Consider the following 22,530-nt stretch of genomic DNA (forward strand, 5'->3'; position numbering starts at 1 on the left):
AAAAGTGTCATGACGTTTGGTGATTGTCATTAGGCCACTATTTATGCCTCCACTGCTGTCCGCGCAAGTCTTGGTGTCAGCCACTTATCTCTGCCTTGGCAAAATGTCAGTGTTCCCGTCGAACCAAATGGCATTTTGGAGTAGAGGCTATACCTATGCTCATTTTTCATGACTCTGACATGCAGTAATGATACAAAAATGGTGTAATAACCTAATGTTTTCTTTATTGTGATAGGCTCACGTTTTACTGTAAGGTGTTCCCCCACTATTCCGGACCTCACCGCCTAACTTTCACCCCTGATGGTAGCTGACATTGTTTGTAAAATTCATTATGTGAAAAATGAATGGTGGAAAGACGATTGGAACCATTCCCGTGTTTGACCGCTAGGTTTTATGGGTATTATGACGTGCCCACTGTGGGGGACAATTCCATTGTGTTCTGCAAATTGACATTTATTTTGTTCTCTAGCTCTAGCTTACCATGCAGTAGGTGGCGGCATGCACATTCAAATTGTGTCAACGCCTTTATACCATAGAATAAGAGAAGTAGAAAGCGGAAGTTACGTTCCTGATAGTTTTCCTCTCGTTTCCTGTCAACAATTGACGATAATTAATCTTAGCTACTCTACAACTTTTAAAGGTGAGTTTATGATCTGTTGAGCTATTTATGAGCGTAAATAAACCCCGACTCCCATTGCAAACCCTCAGTGAAAGTCAAATTTGTGGAATGATGTCTACCAAGGGCAGATATCTAGCTACTATACTTTTAGCTAGCTTGTTGTGTTACCAGCAGAGTAAAAGGCGAAGCATATATCACCACCTTTTGTTAGAAGATGTTTATTTAGCTAACCTAATATGTACTCTTAAGGAGCCTACTCTTACTCTTAAGGTCCAAGCACCTTATGGTATTTTTAGAAGTAGACTGGCTCTGGCAGCCAAATACTCCATATAAACGTGAATCGATTCTCTAGTGCGATACGGTTTTAGAAACATAAAGCCATCTACTTTCAAATGACATCAAAAATAATTTCATAAATGCAAAATGTACTGTTGTAACCGGCTTTATCACAGTTGCAGCTGACAGTATTTTTTTTAGTTACAACATGTTTCAGGCGGCCTTCTTCCGTTACACGCAGGTGCTGGGATCACGCTAATTAGCACAGGGGGGGCTTTTCTTCTGCAAACACGTGCAGTAACATGGAGATATGGCTGTGTGGGAACCCTAACAAGGTGTGTATCAAAAACTACCCCGTACAGAAGATACCTTCGTCCAATGACTTATGTGTAATTGAATGGAACTGAGAGTCATGATCAAGGGCTAGCCTGAGGCTACCTAGTAAAACCCATGCAGTCTGGTTTCACCTCAGAGTAAATAATAGATATGTTTGGGTAACAATTGGCTAAATGTCTCATTGCGTAATAAGTCATTAAAGTTAACTCAACCTGTGATGAGAAAAGTTGTAATTTTAACAACTTGCTATAGCTAGTAAGCTACGACTAGAAAATGTATTTGGAATGTAGCGTCAGCTAGCTATGTGCAACTCACCCTTCACTGCCTCTTATGACTAAACCACCTACAGATCCACCTACCACATGGGCCTACTATGGCTGAACCCAAGCCCATGGATTCCCCAGGTTCTGGCTGTGGTGTTCCATCACAGAGAAGCTCACAGTGGTGTCCAGAGATGGTCTTAGTGAAGCTGGAGGACTGCAGCCAACCACTGGAAGTCAATGTGAATGTGATAGGGGAAGAGAGAGAACGTAAAGTAGAAGATCAGAAGATAGAAGAAACGGTGGTGGAGGAGATGAGTCAAAGAGGAGAAGAAAGAGAGAGGAGTGAAAGAGGAAGCTGAGATACAAGTCAAAGAAGAAGAGGAGTGAAAGAAGAAGAAGAGGAGAACAGGGAAGTGTCTGCTCCAGATCTAGATGAAGAAGTAGATAGTATCACTGACCCAGGTAAGTTCAGGTGTGGAGTACAGAGAGAAGTTGGTGCCTTGGCGCCCACTGGGGATTCCAAAACGATTATTATGCTTGAATCAAGTATTTTAAAGCCCCCTTTTAATGCTCTTACTGTTCCTGAAAGTGTTGTCACGATACCAGAATTTTGACTTCGATACCAGGTTTAGTATCACGATACTCAATACCAAAACGATACCACAGCAATTTTGTTGCTGTTTCCATAGTTACAGAATGGCAATTAATCCAGACAGAATGCTCTGTTCAATCGTTGGGCATTTTTGAGTCATATCATTACAATTTAAATGTTTCACATCAGAATTTTTCAGAGACACCTATTAATGCATTAATCAATTAGACAATCAATTTGACTTTGTTTCTACCGAATGAATGACATTGTATTTTTGTGTGAAATCGCCAATTGGCAACCCATCCCTTATTGACACATAAACAAACATTACAATAATTCACTATAGTAATTAAATTATAATTCTTCCGGCATTCTCTGCATTGCACCTCACATAAATAGTGAACAAATATTTTAAAAAACAATACATAACAGTAAATAAGATTATCCAAAAAATAATTACATCGCTAGAGCAGTAATATATATATATATATATATATATATATATATATATATATATATATATATATATACACACACACAGTTGAAGTTTACATACACTTAGGTTGGAGTCATTAACTTTTTTCAACCACTCCACAAATTTCTTGTGAAACTAGTTTTGGCAAGTCGGTTGGGACATCTGCTTTGTGCATGACAAGTCATTTTTCCAACAATTGTTTACAGACAGATTATTTCACTTAATTCACTGTATCACAATTCCAGTGGGTCAGAAGTTTACATACACTAAGTTGGCTGCGCCTTTAAACAGCGTGGAAAATTCCAGAAAGTGATGTCATGGCTTTTGAAGCTTCTGTTAGGCTAATTGACATCATTTGAGTCAATTGGAGGCGCACCTGTGGATTAGAGGTCGACCGATTATGATTTTAACGCCGATACCAATTAATTGGAGAACAAAAAGGGCCGATACCGATTAATCGGCCGATTTTTAATATATTTATTTGGAATAATGACAATTACAACAATACTGAATAAACAATTATTTTAATTAATATAATACATCAAAATCTATTTAGTCTCATAAATAATGAAACCTGTTCAATTTGGTTTAAATCATGCAAAAACAAAGTGTTGAAGAAAGTAAAAGTGCAATATGTGCCATGTAAGAAAGCTAACGTTTAAGTTCCTTCCTGAGAACATATGAAAGCTGGTGGTTCCTTTTAACATGAGTCTTCAATATTCCCAGGTAAGAAGTTTTAGGTTGTAGTTATAGGACTATTTCTCCCGAAACCATTTGTATTTCATATACCTTTGACTATTGGATGTTCTTATAAGCACTATAGTATTGCCAGCCTAATCTCGGGAGTTGATAGGCTTGAAGTCATAAACAGCACAATGCTTGAAGCACAGCAAAGAGCTGCTGGCAAATGCAGGAAAGTGCTGTTTGAATGAACGCTTACGAGCCTGCTGCTGCCTACCATCACTCAGTCAGACTGCTCTATCAAATCATAGACTTAATTGTAATATAATAACACACAGAAATACGAGCTTTAGGTCATTAATATGGTCAAATCCGGAAACTATCATTTCGAAAACAAAACGTTTTATTCTTTCAGTGAAATACGGAACCATTCCGTATTTTATCAAACGGGTGGCATCCCTAAGTCTAAATATTGCTGTTACGTGGCACAACCTTTAATGTTATGTCATAATTATGTACAATTCTGCCAAATTAATTACGGTCTTTGTAAGGAAGAAATGGTCTTCACACAGTACGCAACGAGCCAGGCAGCCAGACTCTGCTTGTACAGAACGCAAGAGAAGTGACAAAATTTCCCTAGTTAAAAGAAATTCATGTTGCCAGACAATATTAACTAAATATGCAAGTTTAAAAATATATACTTGTGTATTGATTTTAAGGAAGGCATTGATGTTTATAGTTAGGTACACATTGGTGCAACGACAGTGATTTTTTTGCGAATGCGCTTGTTAAATCATCACCTGTTTGGCGAAGTAGCTGTGATTTGATGATAAATTAACAGGCACCGCATCGATTATATGCAAACGCAGGACAAGCTAGATAAACTAGTAAATATCATCAACCATGTGTAGTTAACTAGTGATTGTTTTTTATAAGATAGGTTTAATGCTAGCTAGCACCTTACCGTGGCTCCTTGCTGCACTCGCATAACAGGTAGTCAGCCTGCCACGCAGTCTCCTTGTGGAGTGCAATGTAATCAGCCATAATCGGTTTCTAAAAATGCAGATTACTGTTTATGAAAACTTGAAATCGGCCCTAATTAATCGGCTATTCCGATTAATCGGTCAACCTCTACTGTGGATGTATTTCAAGGCCTTTCTTCAAAGTCAGTGCCTCTTTGCTTGACATCATGGGAAAATCAAAAGAAATCGGCCACAACGTCAGGAAAAAAGAAACTGTAGACCTCCACAAGTCTGGTTCATCCTTAGGAGCAATTTCCAAATGCCTGAAGGTAGCACGTTAATCTGTACAAACAATAGTACGCAAGTATAAACACCATGGGACCACGCAGCCGTCATACTTCTCAGGAAGGAGACGCGTTCTGTCTCCTAGAGATGAATGTACTTTGGTGCAAAAAGTGCAAATCAATCCCAGAACAACAGCAAAGGACTACTGCAATTACAAGCAGGACTACTGCAATTACAAGCAGGACTACTGCAATTACAAGCAGGACTACTGCAATTACAAGCAGGACTACTGCAATTACAAGCAGGACTACTCCATCCAGATGCAGGTGAGATACTTGGGTCATTTTATTACCACAATTAAAATTCTTTTACAATATTGAACCTATTTGGTCAGAATTCACATATTAAACCTGTATATACAGTCGCTAGTGAAAGTCTACACACCTCTTGTCCAGTATTCACATTAAGCTGCCTTCAAATTAAAAACATTAAGGACACATGCTCTTTCCATGACAGACTGACCAGGTGAAAGCTATGATCCCTTGTTGATGTCACCTGTTAAATCCACTTCAATCAGTATAGGTGAAGGGGGGGGGGGACAGGTTAAAGAAGGATTTTTAAGCCTTGATACAATTGAGACATGGATTGTGTATGTGTGCCACGGGTAAGCCAATATTTAAGTACTTTTGAACGGGGTATGGTAGTGGGTATGGTAGTGGGTATGGTAGTAGGTATGGTAGTGGGTATGGTAGTGGGTATGGTAGTGGGTATGGTAGTAGGTATGGTAGTAGGTGCCAGGCGCACCGGTTTGAGTCAAGAACTGCAACGATGCTGGGTATTTCCTGCTCATGTTTCCCAAGTGTATCAAGAATGGTCCACCACCCAAAGGACATCCAGCCAACTTGACATAACCGGGCTTGTATTTGTATTTATTATGGATCCCATTTAGTTCCTGCCAAAGCAGCAGCTACTCTTCCTGGGGTTTATTATGGATCCCATTTAGTTCCTGCCAAAGCAGCAGCTACTCTTCCTGGGGTTTATTATGGATCCCATTTAGTTCCTGCCAAAGCAGCAGCTACTCTTCCTGGGGTTTATTATGGATCCCATTTAGTTCCTGCCAAAGCAGCAGCTACTCTTCCTGGGCTCCAGCAAAATAAGGCAGTTATATGAGATAAAAACATTGCATTTCACAACACATTAAGTGTGTGCCCTCGGGCCACTACTCTATAAACGACTTCAGGCTGCATGTATTTCTGACACCCAGTTTTGGATCACGGCCATGTTAGGAGAAGGTCACTGGCAGGGGGTAATACTGTTGACTACTTGTTTGTCTAAAGATCTGTAAATCTTGCTGAAAAACACAACAGCTCCCCATTTGATCCAACTGTTTCTCCTTGTAAATGTATTAGATTCATATTACATTTATCCCTCCATTGACTTCACACTGCATGCTGAACACCTCATACCTATACCACAGAGAGATCCGATACAGGCCAGCACATTATTTTGACCTAATTAGTCGACCATGAAGTCCTCACATTGCTGACACCGTCATAGATTTATAGTGAGATATGTGACCTGGGAAATAAGATCTGAATTAACCGAGCCAAGACTGGTGGTTTTGTGGATCCATGCCACAAGCATCTGACATTTCATGTCCAGATTTAGATTTTTACTGGCTGTGACGTTTTAATGGATTGATTCATGTAGAAAGAAATGCTGACATAAGCCAAGCGGCTGGGGTGTCTCAGGCCAAGGCTCTGGGGTGTCTCAGGCCAAGGCTCTGGGGTGTCTCAGGCCAAGGCTCTGGGGTGTCTCAGGCCAAGGCTCTGGGGTGTCTCAGGCCAAGGCTCTGGGGTGTCTCAGGCCAAGGCTCTGGGGTGTCTCAGGCCAAGGCTCTGGGGTGTCTCAGGCCAAGGCTCTGGGGTGTCTCAGGCCAAGGCTCTGGGGTGTCTCAGGCCAAGGCTCTGGGGTGTCTCAGGCCAAGGCTCTGGGGTGTCTCAGGCCAAGGCTCTGGGGTGTCTCAGGCCAAGGCTCTGGGGTGTCTCAGCCAAGGCTCTGGGGTGTCTAAGCCAAACTCCTGTCTGTAGTGATAAGACTACTTTGCGAGCACAGACTTGAGTCGTTTAAAGCACCCTTAAAATGTATTGGATCAGGAGTTACTATCTGATCCTCCCAAGGCCCTGCTAAAATACATCAAATATGTACAATCACAGTTTTATAATGACAGTTTACTCAACTGCTTAATGACATCTGTCAGTTAATAACAGTATATCAGGGGCCTGTAACTCCTGTTCTGGACAGCCCATCCACATGTGGTGCAGGCTTTAATTCCATCCCAGCACAAACACAGCAGGTTCAGCTAAATCAACTTGTGGTGAAGGGTCGTGACACTTAGGAGGGGATTTGATTAAACTGGCCTGGGTTACACTGGGCTGTGGTCCGTCACGTGACCCGAGTGAAGCCGGTGAGGGATGCTCATATTGAAACGCGATCTGCGCTACTTGGTCATATTGTCAATAAAGCAGCATGACGCATCGTTCAGAAACATACAGATATTTTCCATAAAGTACATAGTTTGAATTTTCAAACTAGTTTGTATTGGGAAGACAGCCTTTTTATAAAAAAAAATTAAAAAAACCTTTGCATGTGTCAACACATCCTACTCATTACCCCACGTACTTAACCTACGTGACCTTTGATTTGAGCTGACTTCACTCTCGACCAGAGTGATATCTTGCAAGGCAGCTTCCAAAATGAATGATTACCTTTTCAATAAACATCCAGCAAGTGATTTTTTTTTGGGGGGGGGGCTTTCAGAGTATCTATATTATTATTTGGGGGGGGATTCTATTTTTGGTAAAGAAAAAAACAAATCACTAGAAATGTGTTTAATTTAGGAATTTCAAATGATTACACGGAAAAAAGATGTGATCATGTCCCAATGTAATCAAGGTATGAAATGATTGTGATTGGTTGTGGTCAGTTTGCAGCTGAATCTATTTGGATACCCCTGAAGGCCCTTCCCTCCACACCAGGGGTATTGATTAGTTGTATTATTTTTGCTAAATATTTAGTCAACTGGGAGGGGACCTACCTTAAAGGAATACTTAGTGATTTTGGAAATTAAGACCTTTATCTACTTCCCCAGAGTTAAATGATCTCGTGGATACCATTTTTAATTTTTTTTTTATGTCTGCATGCAGTTTGAAGGAAGTTGCTAACTAGCATTAGCGCAATGACTTGAAGTCTATGGTGTAGCTGCGCTAATGCTAGTTAGCATTGGCTTACAAAACGACCTCTAACTTCCTTCATACTGGACACAGAGACATATATAAAAATGGTATCCATGAGTTAATCTGACTGGGGAAATAGATAAAGAGCATCATTGTCAAAACCCCAAAGTATCCCTTTTAATTTGTCCAATAGAAATTCTTGTTGATGCAAATCGTTTTTCGTTTGGAGTAAACGGTTTCAGTGGCAAAACGTTTTGCAACAGACCCAACGTATTGCAACTGAATTCGACTAATGAAAACACCCATGTTATTTCTCCCTATTCGCATCTCCTCTGCCCTTTTCACCCCTTTCATTTCCCATAGAAGCAGTATGCTACTACCTGAGTAATAGTTCATGCTTGATGAGGCCATGAGGTGACCTGATTCCTTCCTTTGTGTGTGCGTGACATGAGAAAGGAAGTTAGTTACATTAGACATTTTAGTCATTTATAGCAGACGCTCTTATCCAGAGCGACTCACAGGACCAATTAGGGTTAAGTGCCTTGCTCAAGGGCACATCAGATTTTTTTTCACCTAGTCTACTTGGGGATATGAACCAGCAACCTACTGGCCCAATGTTCTTAACCACTAGACTACCTGCCATCCCTAAGTTCCTTTCTAATATTATAAATTTGCATTTGGGAAATATTCAGACCCCTTCTCTTTATACACATTTTGTTCCATTACAGCCTTATTCTAAAATAGATTTGTTTTAAGTTCTCATTCTACACACTATCTTGTAATGACAAGGCGAAAACTGTTTTTTAGAAATGAGCTCTGAGACAGGATTGTGTCGAGGCACAGATCCAAAAGATGTCTGCAGCATTGAAGGTCCCCAAGAACACAGTGGCCTCCATCATTCTTAAATTGAAGAAGATTGGAACCACCAAGACTCTTTCTAGAGCTGGCTGCCCGGCCAAACTGAGAATTCGAGGGAGATGGGCCTTGGTCAGTTAAGGTGACCAAGGACCCGATGGTCACTCTGACAGAGCTCCAGAGATCCTCTGTGGAGATGGGAGAACCTTCCAGAAGGACAACCATCTCTGCAGCTCTCAGGGCTTTATGGTAGAGTAGCCAGATGGAAGCCACTCCTCAGTAAAAGGCACATAAGTGTTGTAGGTTATTGTTCTGATGAAAGGTGAATGTCTGTTGGAACAGACTGAACCAGGTTTTTTAGTCTAAGATTCTGCCTGTGCTTAGCTCTATTCTATTTATTTTCATTCTAAAAAAAAATCCCTAGTCCTTGTCGATGACACGCATACCCACAACATGATGAAGCCACCACCACCATGCTTGGAAATATGAGGAGTGGTACTTCGTGTTGTGTTGTTGGATTTGCCCCAAACATAACGCTTCATATTCAGGACAAAGTTAATTTCTTTGTTAAATTTTTTTCAGTTTTACTTCAGTGTTTTATTGCAAACAGGATGCATGCTTTTGAATATTTTTTATTCTGTACAGGCTTCCTTTTCAATCTTTCATTAGGTCAGTATTGTTGATCCCTCATTTCTCCAATCACAGCCATTAAACTCAGCTGTTTTAAAGTCATTACTAGTGGTTAGAGTGTTGGACTAGTAATCAAAAGGTTGCAAGATCAAATCCCCGAGCTGACAAGGTAAAAATCTGTCGTTCTGCCCTTGAAAAAGGCAGTTAACCCAGTGTTCCTAGGCCGTCATTGAAAATAAGAATTTATTCTTAACTGACCTGCCTAGTTGAATAAAGGTAAAAAAAAAGACCATAATTATCCTATTTACAATTTGTAGTGAATTGTGACACTAGACTAAATGTTTTCAAAGGAATTCGTTTTTTTTTAGGGGAAGTCGCTCTTTAGCCCTTCCAATGCTGTTCCTGATTCTAACCCCATATCTGTTCATGTTCCCACAGGAGAGATCTCCAACCCAGGTTCAGACAGTGAGCCCAGTTCCACATCATCAGGAAACCATAAACAACACAGACAGAGGAACTCAAGACAGAAACATCACCACTGCATGGACTGCTTCACTAGTTTCTATGATCCAGAGGAGTTGAGAAGGCACACTTGTAGGCCCCAACCCTGCTCAGACTGCAGAGACAGTTTTATTTGTCCAATTTACCTTAAATCACCCCAACAGACTCTCAAAAGAAAGAAAACTTACCCCTGTGGTCAATGGGGGAATAGCAAACTAAAGATGCACCAAGTAACTCAAAGGGAACGAGTTGAACTACTGCTCTTTTTGTGGGAAGAGTTTTCCCTCTTTTACAGACCTTAAATAGATACCAGCTGAGCCACACAGGAAAGAAGCCTTTTCACTGCTCACAGTGTGGGAAGGGTTTCTGTTGGTCATAAAATGAATACACACTGGTTAAAGTATCACAGGCCTGACACTGGACTGTTGCTTTAGAAGAAAGTCGACTTCAAACCACGGAAGTAAAACATGCAAACACATGTTATTATGTAAATAGCATTTACCAACCGTAACTGTTATGTGAAAATAGAGCAGGGGTTCTTGCGTTAACATGAACACTACTTGTCATCAGTACTCAGTATTTACTTACCCTGTATTATCACTTCAACTCTGGGTAACATGTAATAATTTCTTTAGTATCCGGTAAAAACTCTGGATGTCTAACAAATGATGGCACATGGCAATTCATATGTTAGTACCACTGCTGCAAACAAAACATCCACACACCAATGCTAACGATGCTAGTTAACTTTGCTAGCTTGCTCTATCTATGACTGGCCTGTCCTGCCCCCTTTTTTTATAGAGTTTAATTATGTAGCGTTTTGGTAGTGGCAGAAGGGAAGAAGTATACTATATAATTTGCAGCTGCCTCATATATCTTTGATTTATTGGAAAGCCGTTGAGTTGCTAGCTCCATTCCTACAGTATCTAACTGACGGCAGCACAAATATAACGCCACTTCCGTTTTAGAAACGCGGGCGGAAGTTTACGTTCCTGCTTCTTTTCGTCGCGTGTCCTTACTCAGCCAAGCAACTGACAACAAGGGCTATTTTTAAAGGTGAGTTTATGATCTGTTGAACTATTTATGAGCGTGAATAAAGTCTGGCTTCCATTATCAATCGTCAGTGAAAACCTCAGTGGAAGATTAACCGCTACTGAGGGCCAACAACATATCTACTGTTAGCTAGCCAACGTTAGCTTGTTTTGATTACTAGCAGTGATGAAGAGGAGCAACAGTCCTGAACTATTTTTCACCACGTAAGGCTTAGCGATAATTTACTTCTGGGTAACCAAGATTAGCTAGAAGTCGACATAAAAAAAAATATCACTTCAATAGCCCCAATGTAGACCCACCCACATTAGTTAGTACTAGCTATACTACTTACAGTAGCTACGATTTCAAAAATAAAAGGACTATGTGGACTGTATAGGCTAGTTCCGGGGTGTTGCAGCATCGGTCAGAACACATTTAGGAGATGGCGGTTAATAATCCACGTTTAGGATATTTATAATAAACACAGTTGCATATGGGGGAAGGGTTGGAGTTGGTTGCTTGAAAAGGCTGGTAGCACGGTATGGTAGCGGTCTAGAAGAGAGACTAGAGAAACGCATTAGGAAAACATCGACAAAAGGTGCATAAATCATGAAGTAATGCCATATGACTAGGCTTAACACACATGTATGAGACTGCCAGGACTAAACATGACAAAGGAGGGCATTAGCATATCAGGTCATGGTTATACCAAAGGGACATATCATAAGCCATAGCTACAGTGCCTTTAGAACGTATTCATACCCATACGAATGTCAAGTAATAAGGGCTAAATTGAGGATTATGGTTATTTGATTTAGCTGAACCCACTGTGTTAGTGCTGGTATGGAACAAGAGCCTGCACACCATGTGGATGGGCTGTCCAGAACAGGTGTTGCAGGCCTCTGATACAGTGCCTTCAGAAAGTATTCATACCCCTTGACTTATTCCAGATTTTGTTGTTACAGCATGAATTCAAAATGGATTACAGATTTCTCTCACTCATCTACACACAATATCCGATACAAGTTTAAACATGGTGGTGTTAACACATAACACTCGACCCAAGGTACCAAATTGAAATGTGACACGTAAAATAACATGCAAAACAGGGAAGCCCCCCCAAATATATTTAAGGCCTATATTTTTTGGGTAGTGTTTTCTATATACATTAGTATTTTGTTACATGCTTAATTGAAAAATTGCAAAGGTTCTAAATAAAAGTAGAAATAACCAAATGAGTAACTACCCTTTGAGTTCTAATTTAAAATGTAATAATAGGCCTTTACATGTGGTCATTTTATATAAACTATTTATTCATTAAATTTACAGAAAATGCTATGTCGGGATATGAGATTTTGGCCATAATCACCCAGCCACCCATGTCACACAGGTTAGGATAGAGCCACCCTGTGGCATCTACAAAGGTAAAGGTAGCATGCTACTTGTATTCGAGACTAGAGGTGATTAGAGTGGAAACAGGTGTGGATGAAAGGGGTGTGGCCTACAGTAAAAGGTAGAGGGGATTAGAGAGTGGGAACAGGTGTGGAGGGAAAGGGGGATACCTAGTCAGTTGTTCAACTGAATGCCTTCAACTGAAATGTGTCTTCAGCATTTAACCCAACCCTTCTGAATCAGAGAGGGGCAGGGGGTTGCCATAATCGACCTCCACGTTTTCGGTGCCCAGGGAACAGTGTGTTAACTGCCTTGCTCAGGGGCAGAACAACAGATTTTTACCTTGTCATCTTGGGGATTCGATCCAGCAAGCTTTTAGTTACTGTCCCAATGCTCTAACCTGTGGGGCGTGGCCTGAGGTAAAAGGCAGAGAGGTGATTTAAAGAGTGGGAACAGGTGTGGAGGGAAGGGGCATGGCCTGAGGTAATTGAGCAATTGTAAGGCCCTATAAAATATACATTGCGGGGAACACGGACAGAATCCAGACATTAAAACATATTTGAAAAATTATCAAATGTATTGAACTTAGTAGAACGTGAGTGCCTATAGGCTTTGTCTCAGGGCTGACCCTATTTAGTCAACTGGTCCATTGTTTGGCTGTTGGTCGTCCGATATTTCTTTAGTAAAAAAATAAATAATAATTCATGGTGTCACCTTTCTGATTGGCTCCTGTCTGAGTGGACTGATCCATTGTGGAGGCCGTGGGGATGGTCCAGTCCATCAGTCTAAGACGTGCTACTGTAATTGTGTTATATTGTCGGAACAACACTAATAAAACATTGGTTTAATAACATGCACTTTCTCTCACGTTGGAAAAGCGGTCGCTGTCCACTGGTCTGAAACACATCAGTTCGCTGTTGAATTGGTGCCTTTTCCTAGACCATGTTGCTATGTGCATAATAGCACAGTTATCCAGCATATAGGTGTTGAGAACGATTCGGTGGAGTTAGGAGACGAGGAAGGAGGAAACCCCATCTTCATTAGGTCTATAATCAACAGCCTAACTGTTAAGTTTGGGGCGGCAGGTAGCCTAGTGGTTAGAGAATTGTGCCGAAAGGTTGCGAGATCGAATCCCCGAGCTGACAAGGTAAACATCTGTGATTCTGCCCCTGAACAAGGCCGTTAACCCACTGTTCCTAGGCCAGCCATCATTGTAAATAAGAATTTGTTCTTAACTGACTTGCCTAGTTAAATAAAGGTAAAATAAATCATCCATATATCTCCAGAAATAAGACAGATCCTGCTTCTGTTGCCTGTCTGAGTGTTTGTTTAATAGCCTACTGATTCCGTGAGCACCAAGCCTCACACAACCACACGTCGGATAAACTATTTCACAAATTTGGCTGTTTTTAATCTTTGCTGTACTAAAGGCTTTACACTTTCTTTCGTTAAACCAGATCGATTGTTTTTACACTGTTCCCCTTTGATATCCTTCTTATTGTTATTCTTATGATCATTATAATAAGTCATTATCATTAGTAGGCTTAGTACAGCACCATCGATCTGTAGGCCTAAGAGCGCATCCTTAGTCTTTAATACCGTCATTTACTAAGGCCTATATTTCAATACTTCTATGTAGGCTACTGTATCAATCATTTATTCGTTCATGTCATCACACAAGCACACGAGTCATTCCTGATGAGAAATGCAATCAAGCATTTCTGTTTTTAAAATAACAAAAGCGACCATTGAATAATTAGCCTTAAAGCATGTAAACCGTTCCATTTCGGGAAATTGCTTTCACAAATTAATGCAACGCTTTTTTAGTCTATGCTGTAATAAAGGCTTTACAAAAAAATAAACGTTACAACAGACACTCTGGTATACTTATCATTTGTTTGGTGTTGTTTACGTTGTTCCAAACGGCCAGAAAAAAAGTATATTGTAATCTATCAGCACCTGTTTGGCACTATATAATATGCACTCAGTGCTGGCTCCTTACCTTTTTTTTTTATAGATCTCCATTATTTTCCACAACTAGTCACATTTATTCCACATAATCTGACTTCCCCTTTACCCCCTGAGTAACCAGTAAACATTCCCCCGTTTCCAGTTAATTTGTCACGTCCTCTGCATCCATTTTGCTGTCAAATGTTGCTGTCACGGTATTTGTTATAATCAGTGTGTTATTGTGATTTTGATATGCTTTAGGTCAGCGCCTATTGCTTACATGCGTGAGATGCTTACAGGTTGAGGGAATAAGGAAGGTTTTTGCTAAACAAATGAAGGATTTCGTTAACAACTTTTCAGTCAGAAATGGCTGTAATTATGTTGCAGCTTCAGCAACACGGACGAGGGTGATAAACACTGATGTTCTGTGGTGGTCGCTACAGCAGGGAGGAGAGAGAGACAGGGTGATAAACACTGTGATGTTCTGTGGTGGTCGCTGCAGCAGGGAGGAGAGAGAGACAGGGTAATAAACACCCAATTTATTTTTAATAGAGCTCTACAACTGGCAGTCCGGTAGGAGTGCCATGATCATTTACAACACTTTTGAGTGAACAAAAATATAAAATGCAACATGTAATGTGTTGGTCCCATTTTTCATGAGCTGAAATAAGACCCCAGAAAAGTTCCATATGCATACAAAGCTTATTTCTCTGAAATGTTGTGCACAAAGTTCAAATCAAATCAAATTTTATTTGTCACATACACATGGTTAGCAGATGTTAATGCGAGTGTAGTGAAATGCTTGTGCTTCTAGTTCCGACAATGCAGTAATAACAAGTAATCTAACTAACAATTCCAAAACTACTGTCTTGTACACAGTGTAAGGGGATAAAGAATATGTACATAAGGATATATGAATGAGTGATGGTACAGAGCAGCATAGGCAAGATACAGTAGATGGTATCGAGTACAGTATGTACAAATGAGATGAGTATGTAAACAAAGTGGCATAGTTTAAAGTGGCTAGTGATACATGTATTACATAAGGATACAGTCGATGATATAGAGTACAGTATATACGTATGCATATGAGATGAATAATGTAGGGTAAGTAACATTATATAAGGTAGCATTGTTTAAAGTGGCTAGTGATATATTTACATCATTTCCCATCAATTCCCATTATTAAAGTGGCTGGAGTTGAGTCAGTGTCAGTGTGTTGGCAGCAGCCACTCAGTGTTAGTGGTGGCTGTTTAACAGTCTGATGGCCTTGAGATAGAAGCTGTTTTTCAGTCTCTCGGTCCCAGCTTTGATGCACCTGTACTGACCTCGCCTTCTGGATGATAGCGGGGTGAACAGGCAGTGGCTCGGGTGGTTGATGTCCTTGATGATCTTTATGGCCTTCCTGTGACATCGGGTGGTGTAGGTGTCCTGGAGGGCAGGTAGTTTGCCCCCGGTGATGCGTTGTGCAGACCTCACTACCCTCTGGAGAGCCTTACGGTTGAGGGCGGTGCAGTTGCCATACCAGGCGGTGATACAGCCCGCCAGGATGCTCTCGATTGTGCATCTGTAGAAGTTTGTGAGTGCTTTTGGTGACAAGCCGAATTTCTTCAGCCTCCTGAGGTTGAAGAGGCGCTGCTGCGCCTTCTTCACGATGCTGTCTGTGTGAGTGGACCAATTCAGTTTGTCTGTGATGTGTATGCCGAGGAACTTAAAACTTGCTACCCTCTCCACTACTGTTCCATCGATGTGGATAGGGGGGTGTTCCCTCTGCTGTTTCCTGAAGTCCACAATCATCTCCTTAGTTTTGTTGACGTTGAGTGTGAGGTTATTTTCCTGACACCACACTCCGAGGGCCCTCACCTCCTCCCTGTAGGCCGTCTCGTCGTTGTTGGTAATCAAGCCTACCACTGTTGTGTCGTCCGCAAACTTGATGATTGAGTTGGAGGCGTGCGTGGCCACGCAGTCGTGGGTGAACAGGGAGTACAGGAGAGGGCTCAGAACGCACCCTTGTGGGGCCCCAGTGTTGAGGATCAGCGGGGAGGAGATGTTGCCTACCCTCACCACCTGGGGGCGGCCCGTCAGGAAGTCCAGTACCCAGTTGCACAGGGCGGGGTCGAGACCCAGGGTCTCGAGCTTGATGACGAGCTTGGAGGGTACTATGGTGTTGAATGCCGAGCTGTAGTCGATGAACAGCATTCTCACATAGGTATTCCTCTTGTCCAGATGGGTTAGGGCAGTGTGCAGTGTGGTTGAGATTGCATCGTCTGTGGACCTATTTGGGCGGTAAGCAAATTGGAGTGGGTCTAGGGTGTCAGGTAGGGTGGAGGTGATATGGTCCTTGACTAGTCTCTCAAAGCACTTCATGATGACGGATGTGAGTGCTACGGGGCGGTCGTCGTTTAGCTGGCCCTCTTGAAGCATGTGGGAACAGCAGACTGGTATAGGGATTGATTGAATATGTCCGTAAACACACCGGCCAGCTGGTCTGCGCATGCTCTGAGGGCGCGGCTGGGGATGCCGTCTGGGCCTGCAGCCTTGCGAGGGTTAACACGTTTAAATGTCTTACTCACCTCGGCTGCAGTGAAGGAGAGACCGCATGTTTTCATTGCAGGCCGTGTCAGTGGCACTGTATTGTCCTCAAAGCGGGCAAAAAAGTTATTTAGTCTGCCTGGGAGCAAGACATCCTGGTCCGTGACTGGGCTGGATTTCTTCCTGTAGTCCGTGATTGACTGTAGACCCTGCCACATGCCTCTTGTGTCTGAGCCGTTGAATTGAGATTCTACTTTGTCTCTGTACTGGCGCTTAGCTTGTTTGATAGCCTTGCGGAGGGAATAGCTGCACTGTTTGTATTCGGTCATGTTACCAGACACCTTGCCCTGATTAAAAGCAGTGGTTCGCGCTTTCAGTTTCACACGAATGCTGCCATCAATCCACGGTTTCTGGTTAGGGAATGTTTTAATCGTTGCTATGGGAACGACATCTTCAACGCACGTTCTAATGAACTCGCACACCGAATCAGCGTATTCGTCAATGTTGTTATCTGACGCAATACAAAACATCTCCCAGTCCACATGATGGAAGCAGTCTTGGAGTGTGGAGTCAGCTTGGTCGGACCAGCGTTGGACAGACCTCAGCGTGGGAGCCTCTTGTTTTAGTTTCTGTCTGTAGGCAGGGATCAACAAAATGGAGTCGTGGTCAGCTTTTCCGAAAGGGGGGCGGGGCAGGGCCTTATATGCGTTGCGGAAGTTAGAGTAACAATGATCCAAGGTCTTTCCACCCCTGGTTGCGCAATCGATATGCTGATAAAATTTAGGGAGTCTTGTTTTCAGATTAGCCTTGTTAAAATCCCCAGCTACAATGAATGCAGCCTCCGGATAAATCGTTTCCAGTTTGCAGAGAGTTAAATAAAGTTCGTTCAGAGCCATCGATGTGTCTGCTTGGGGGGGGATATATACGGCTGTGATTATAATCGAAGAGAATTCTCTTGGTAGATAATGCGGTCTACATTTGATTGTGAGGAATTCTAAATCAGGTGAACAGAAGGATTTGAGTTCCTGTATGTTTCTTTCATCACACCATGTCACGTTGGCCATGAGGCATACGCCCCCGCCCCTCTTCTTACCAGAAAGATGTTTGTTTCTGTCAGCGCGATGCGTGGAGAAACCCGTTGGCTGCACCGCTTCGGATAGAGTCTCTCCAGTGAGCCATGTTTCAGTGAAGCAAAGGACGTTACAGTCTCTGATGTCCCTCTGGAATGCTACCCTTGCTCGGATTTCATCAACCTTGTTGTCAAGAGACTGGACATTGGCAAGAAGAATGCTAGGGAGTGGTGCACGGTGTGCCCGTCTCCGGAGTCTGACCAGAAGACCGCCTCGTTTCCCTCTCTTTCGGAGTCGTTTTTTTGGGTCGCTGCATAGGATCCACTCCGTTGTCCTGTTTGTAAGGCAGAACACAGGGTCCGCGTCGCGAAAAACATATTCTTGGTCGTACTGATGGTGAGTTGACGCTGATCTTATATTCAGTAGTTCTTCTCGACTGTATGTAATGAAACCTAAGATGACCTGGGGTACTAATGTAAGAAATAACACGTAAAAAAACAAAAAACTGCATAGTTTCCTAGGAACGCGAAGCGAGGCGGCCATCTCTGTCGGCGCCGGAAGTAGCAAAAGTTGTTTACATCCCTTATAGTGAGCATCTCTAATTTACCAAAATAATCCATCCACCTGACAGGTGTGGCATATCAAGAAGCTGATTAAACAGCATGGTCATTACACAGGTGCACATTGTGCTGGGAACAACAAAAGGCCACTCTAAAATGTGCAGTTTTGTCATACAACCCAATGCCACAGATGTCTCAGGTTTTGAGGGAGGGTACAAATGGCATACTGACTGCAGAAATGTCCAACAGAGCTGTTGCCAGATAATTCATGTTAATTTCTCTACCATAAGCCACCTCGAGTTGTTTTGGAGAATTTGGTAGTACATCCAACCAGCAGACCAGGTGTAACCACGCCAACCCAGACCTCCACATCACTGACACCTTCACCTGCGGGATCATCTTGAGAAGGGGGGGGGTGCTGATGTGTATTTCTGTCTGTAATAAAGCCCTTTTGTGGGGAAAAATCATTCTGATTGGTTAGGCCTGACTTTGAAATTGTTACATGTTGTGTTTTTATATTTTTGTTCAGTATAGTTTCAGCTAGCTATGTGCAACTCACCCTCCACTGTATCTGCCTCTTATGACTATACCACCTGCAGATCCACCTACCTTCTAACCTGCCATGGCTGAGCCCAAGTCCATGGAGTCCCCGGGTTCTGGCTGTGGTGTTCCATCACAGAGAAGCTCACAGCGGGGTCCAGAGATGGTGTCAGTGAAGCTGGAAGACTGCAGTCAACCACTGGAACTCAATGTGATTGTCAAAGAGGAAGAAGAGGAGACAGAAATCCAAGAAGAGGTGGAGGAGAGAGCTGTCAAAGAAGAAGAGGTGGAGGAGAGAGCAGTCAAAGAAGAGGTGGAGGAAAGAGCAGTTGAAGAAGAGGTGGAGGAAAGAGCAGTCAAAGAAGAAGAAGAAGAGGAAAGAGCAGTCAAAGAAGAAGAGGTGGAGGAAAGAGCAGTCAAAGAAGAAGAAAGAGCAGTCAAAGAAGAAGAAGAAGAAGAGGAGAACAGGGAAGTGTCTGCTCCAGATCTAGAGGAAGAGGAGGAAGTAGATAGTATCACTGACCCAGGTAAGTTCAGGTGTGGAGAGAGGTTGGTGGCTTGGTGGCCACAGGGGATTCTAAAACCCTATTATAGTGCTTCTACTTGTATCAACAAGTATTTTAAAGCCCCCTTCAATGCTTTGTTTCGGATTCTAAAGGTCTTTTCACATCAACTGCGTTACATATTCTGGAAAAATATGGATGCTGATTTTTGACACACAAAACCATCAGAGTTGGGGTCAATTCAGGAATCACATTGAAATTCCAATTCTCTTCAATGCTTTTTCATGAGGAAATGTTGGAATTGGAATTAGGTTTACTTTCTGAATTGAAACGGAATTGACCCCAACCCTGAAAACCAAAACAAGTCTGATGCGTTTTTCCCCCCACACTTTAATTAACTATTGGTTCAACATCAAACGCTGCTGCAGAGAGGAAGGACTGTGTAATGACAGACATAATATTGTAGCGGGGCAATTCCACCATAACATAAATTGTCCTGAGACTTTTTACTTTAAATATATGCCAAACAAAAACCATTGATTTTCAAGAGTTAATAAACCATACAACTCTATGCACAAGGACTACTTTTAACCATTTCCTCTGAATATTTTTGACAAAAATACATTTTACTGGAAGAACTGTGCAGATGCAAAGTTTAGAAACAGTTTTGTGTCCACGTTTTCCCCAAAATGCTTAAATATCTGCTCTGAATTTAGATTCAACAATATCTGTAGAAATCATGGGGTCTCAGCTATGACATGACACATTGACTTTGGAAAAAAAAATCTCTTTTGGTTATTGAAGTGGATTTACACCCGGTAACGGAATTGTGGTAACGGATTTTCATCATGGATTCCTGATCTGTACTACACAGAAATGGAGATAATTTGGATATGAATGTCATTCTCTTCATGGTGATGTACCCTAAATAGGTACATAAAAGGTATAACTATGCAATATCCTACTTTGGGCATTATTCTACACTGGCTAGCTATTTTAATGAGCTCTGCCTCCAAACGACCAAATTAGGTCGGTCCGGGTATGGACCAAATCTGAACGAATCATAAACGTCTACTGTACTTAACTCTATTGTACTGAACTATACTCTACTGTGCTGTCCAAACCTGTGAACCCAATTGTGTTTTGTGACTACTATGATTATCCATTGTAGCCCATTACAATTACGTTACTGATTTTTCAGAAATTATGTTACTGATTTTGGTCATTTCGAGTTAACACTTTACTGATATCAATTTTCTTTGAATCATTAAAACATTAAAATTTAATTAATAGTCCTACCTTTTACTTGTTATTTCTGTGAACTTTCATTATCCTCCTCATGAGGGAGAGAAATTAGACAATATCTTCAAGATGTGGGTTTCTGGTAACAGAATTACAAGACACAAGGCAATGTTTCTTAAACTTACGGAAGGCAGAGAAGTTGATCCTAATCTAAATAGAAGTGCTAATATTAGTTGGCGTCTTTACTTCCTTATTGTGTTCTGATGTATTTCTGATACCGTAAGACTTGTTTTACTGAAGACCCCTTTACCATCTGTTTGACCAGAAATCTTTGCTTATTTCACATTTTTAGGATGGAAAATGTTTAAAATGTGTATATATGCCTTAATTTCTCAAATATAGATCACTTTTCATTTGACATCTAATTTGACATGCTCCTATGAACTTCACATGTTGGTGCTCATGGGTCCTTTTACATGGAAATGACCTGGTGCTCATGGGTCCTTTTACATGGAAATGACCTGGTGCTCATGGGTCCTTTTACATAGAAATGACCTGGTGCTCATGGGTCCGAATAAATTATTGACGGATTGCAGAAGGATGATATTTCGCAATTGGTGTGAAAGGCATCATAAACATGACAGGCTCGTATTTTTCTTTTTGGTCCGAATTATTAGGACAAAAAATGGACTTAACCCCATATCTGTTCATATCCCACAGGAGAGATCTCCAACCCAGGTTCAGACAGTGAGCCCAGTTCCACAGCATCAGGAAACCATAAACAACACAGACGGAGGAACTCAAGACAGAAACATCACCACTGCATGGACTGCTTCACTAGTTTCTATGATCCAGAGGAGTTGAAAAGGCACACTTGTAGGCCAAGACCCTGCTCAGATTGCAGAGACAGTTCTATTTGTCCAATTCACCTCAAATCAAAACCGACAAAAAAAAGAAAGACACACCCATGTGGTCAATGTGGAAAGAGTTTTCAGACCCCAAGCAAACTAAACATACACCAGCGAACTCACACAGGGGAGAAACCTTTCCATTGCTCTGTTTGTGGGAAGAGTTTTTCTCTTTCACAGAACTTAAATAGACACCAAATAACTCACACGGGAAAGAAGCCTTTCCTCTGCTCTCAGTGTGGGAAGAGTTTCAGTCATTCATCAACTCTGAAGACACACCAGCTAATTCACACAGGAGAGAAGCATCACCACTGCTCTCAGTGTGGGAAGGGTTTCAGTCGGGCAGGAGACCTAACGAGACACCAGTTCACTCACACAGGAAATAAACTTTTCCACTGCTCTCAGTGTGGGAATGGTTTCAGTCGAGTAGCAGCCCTGAAGGTACACCAGCAAACACACACCGGAGAGAAGCCTTACCACTGCTCTGTTTGCGGGATGAGTTTTTCCCTTTTACAGACCCTAAATAGACACCAGCTTACACACACACGAGAGAAGCCTAATCACTGCTCTGAGTATGGGAAAGGTTTCGATCACTCATCAAATCTAACGACATATCTGTTAAAGTGAGTTCTGCTGCTTTTTATTATGGGAATAGGACCCGCTCCCCCAAATAGGACAGGGGTTCCGGCATTAATGTCCACACAGCTTGTCTCTGGTCATCTGGATCACTGCTCAGCGGTTACCTAACCTATTGTTTTACCACTTCAACCCTGGGTAACCCTGGTAACATCTTATAAACCTTGAGTATCATGTAATAAACACTGGATGTCTAATAAATGATGGTAATCATGGGTATAATAGGTAGATATTTGTGGAGGTGAATGAAGAATGGGTGACAACCTTTTAACTTGGGTGTCATGTTAACACTGTAGCTATATTATGAAATAAAAATGATAGTGGCGAAAGTAGAGGATTCAAAGTCATGTGTTGGAGTTTGAGTATTGTAGTACGTTGATATTATGGGGTATTGTGTGTAGATTGATGAGGAAAATAAATAGATTCATTTTAGAATAAGGCTGTAACAAAATGT

The 22,530-nt window shown here is 41.8% G+C and overlaps 1 protein-coding gene across 4 annotated transcripts; it reads left to right on the plus strand.

Annotated features, from left to right (window-relative positions):
• Nucleotides 1–509: 509 nt before the first annotated feature.
• On the plus strand, nt 510–22,422 carry LOC110494878 (zinc finger protein 664). 4 transcript variants are annotated; one of them, XM_036973011.1, is made up of 6 exons: nt 552–640; nt 1,137–1,230; nt 1,581–1,956; nt 9,649–10,767; nt 18,847–19,314; nt 21,253–22,422. In XM_036973011.1, the coding sequence occupies exons 5-6, from the start codon at nt 18,870–18,872 to the stop codon at nt 22,065–22,067; spliced, it is 1,260 nt and encodes a 419-aa protein (XP_036828906.1). In that variant the 5' UTR covers nt 552–640; nt 1,137–1,230; nt 1,581–1,956; nt 9,649–10,767; nt 18,847–18,869; the 3' UTR covers nt 22,068–22,422. The 4 variants fall into 4 exon arrangements, with proteins under 4 accessions (XP_036828908.1, XP_036828905.1, XP_036828906.1 ...); XM_036973010.1 differs by lacking the exon at nt 1,137–1,230 and having other exon boundaries at nt 526–640; XM_036973012.1 differs by lacking the exon at nt 1,581–1,956.
• The last annotated feature ends 108 nt before the right edge of the window (nt 22,423–22,530 follow it).

The sequence above is a fragment of the Oncorhynchus mykiss genome, unplaced genomic scaffold (assembly GCF_013265735.2).
Source record: "Oncorhynchus mykiss isolate Arlee unplaced genomic scaffold, USDA_OmykA_1.1 un_scaffold_216, whole genome shotgun sequence".
In the NCBI taxonomy this organism is placed as follows: Eukaryota; Metazoa; Chordata; class Actinopteri; order Salmoniformes; family Salmonidae; genus Oncorhynchus; species Oncorhynchus mykiss.

Coding starts and splice junctions, on each gene's coding strand:
- LOC110494878 (XM_036973013.1), top strand. CDS start 18,870: ATGGCTGAGCCCAAGTCCATGGAGTCCCCGGGTTCTGGCTGTGGTGTT. Junction 19,315..21,252: donor AGATAGTATCACTGACCCAG/GTAAGTTCAGGT, acceptor CATATCCCACAG/GAGAGATCTCCAACCCAGGT.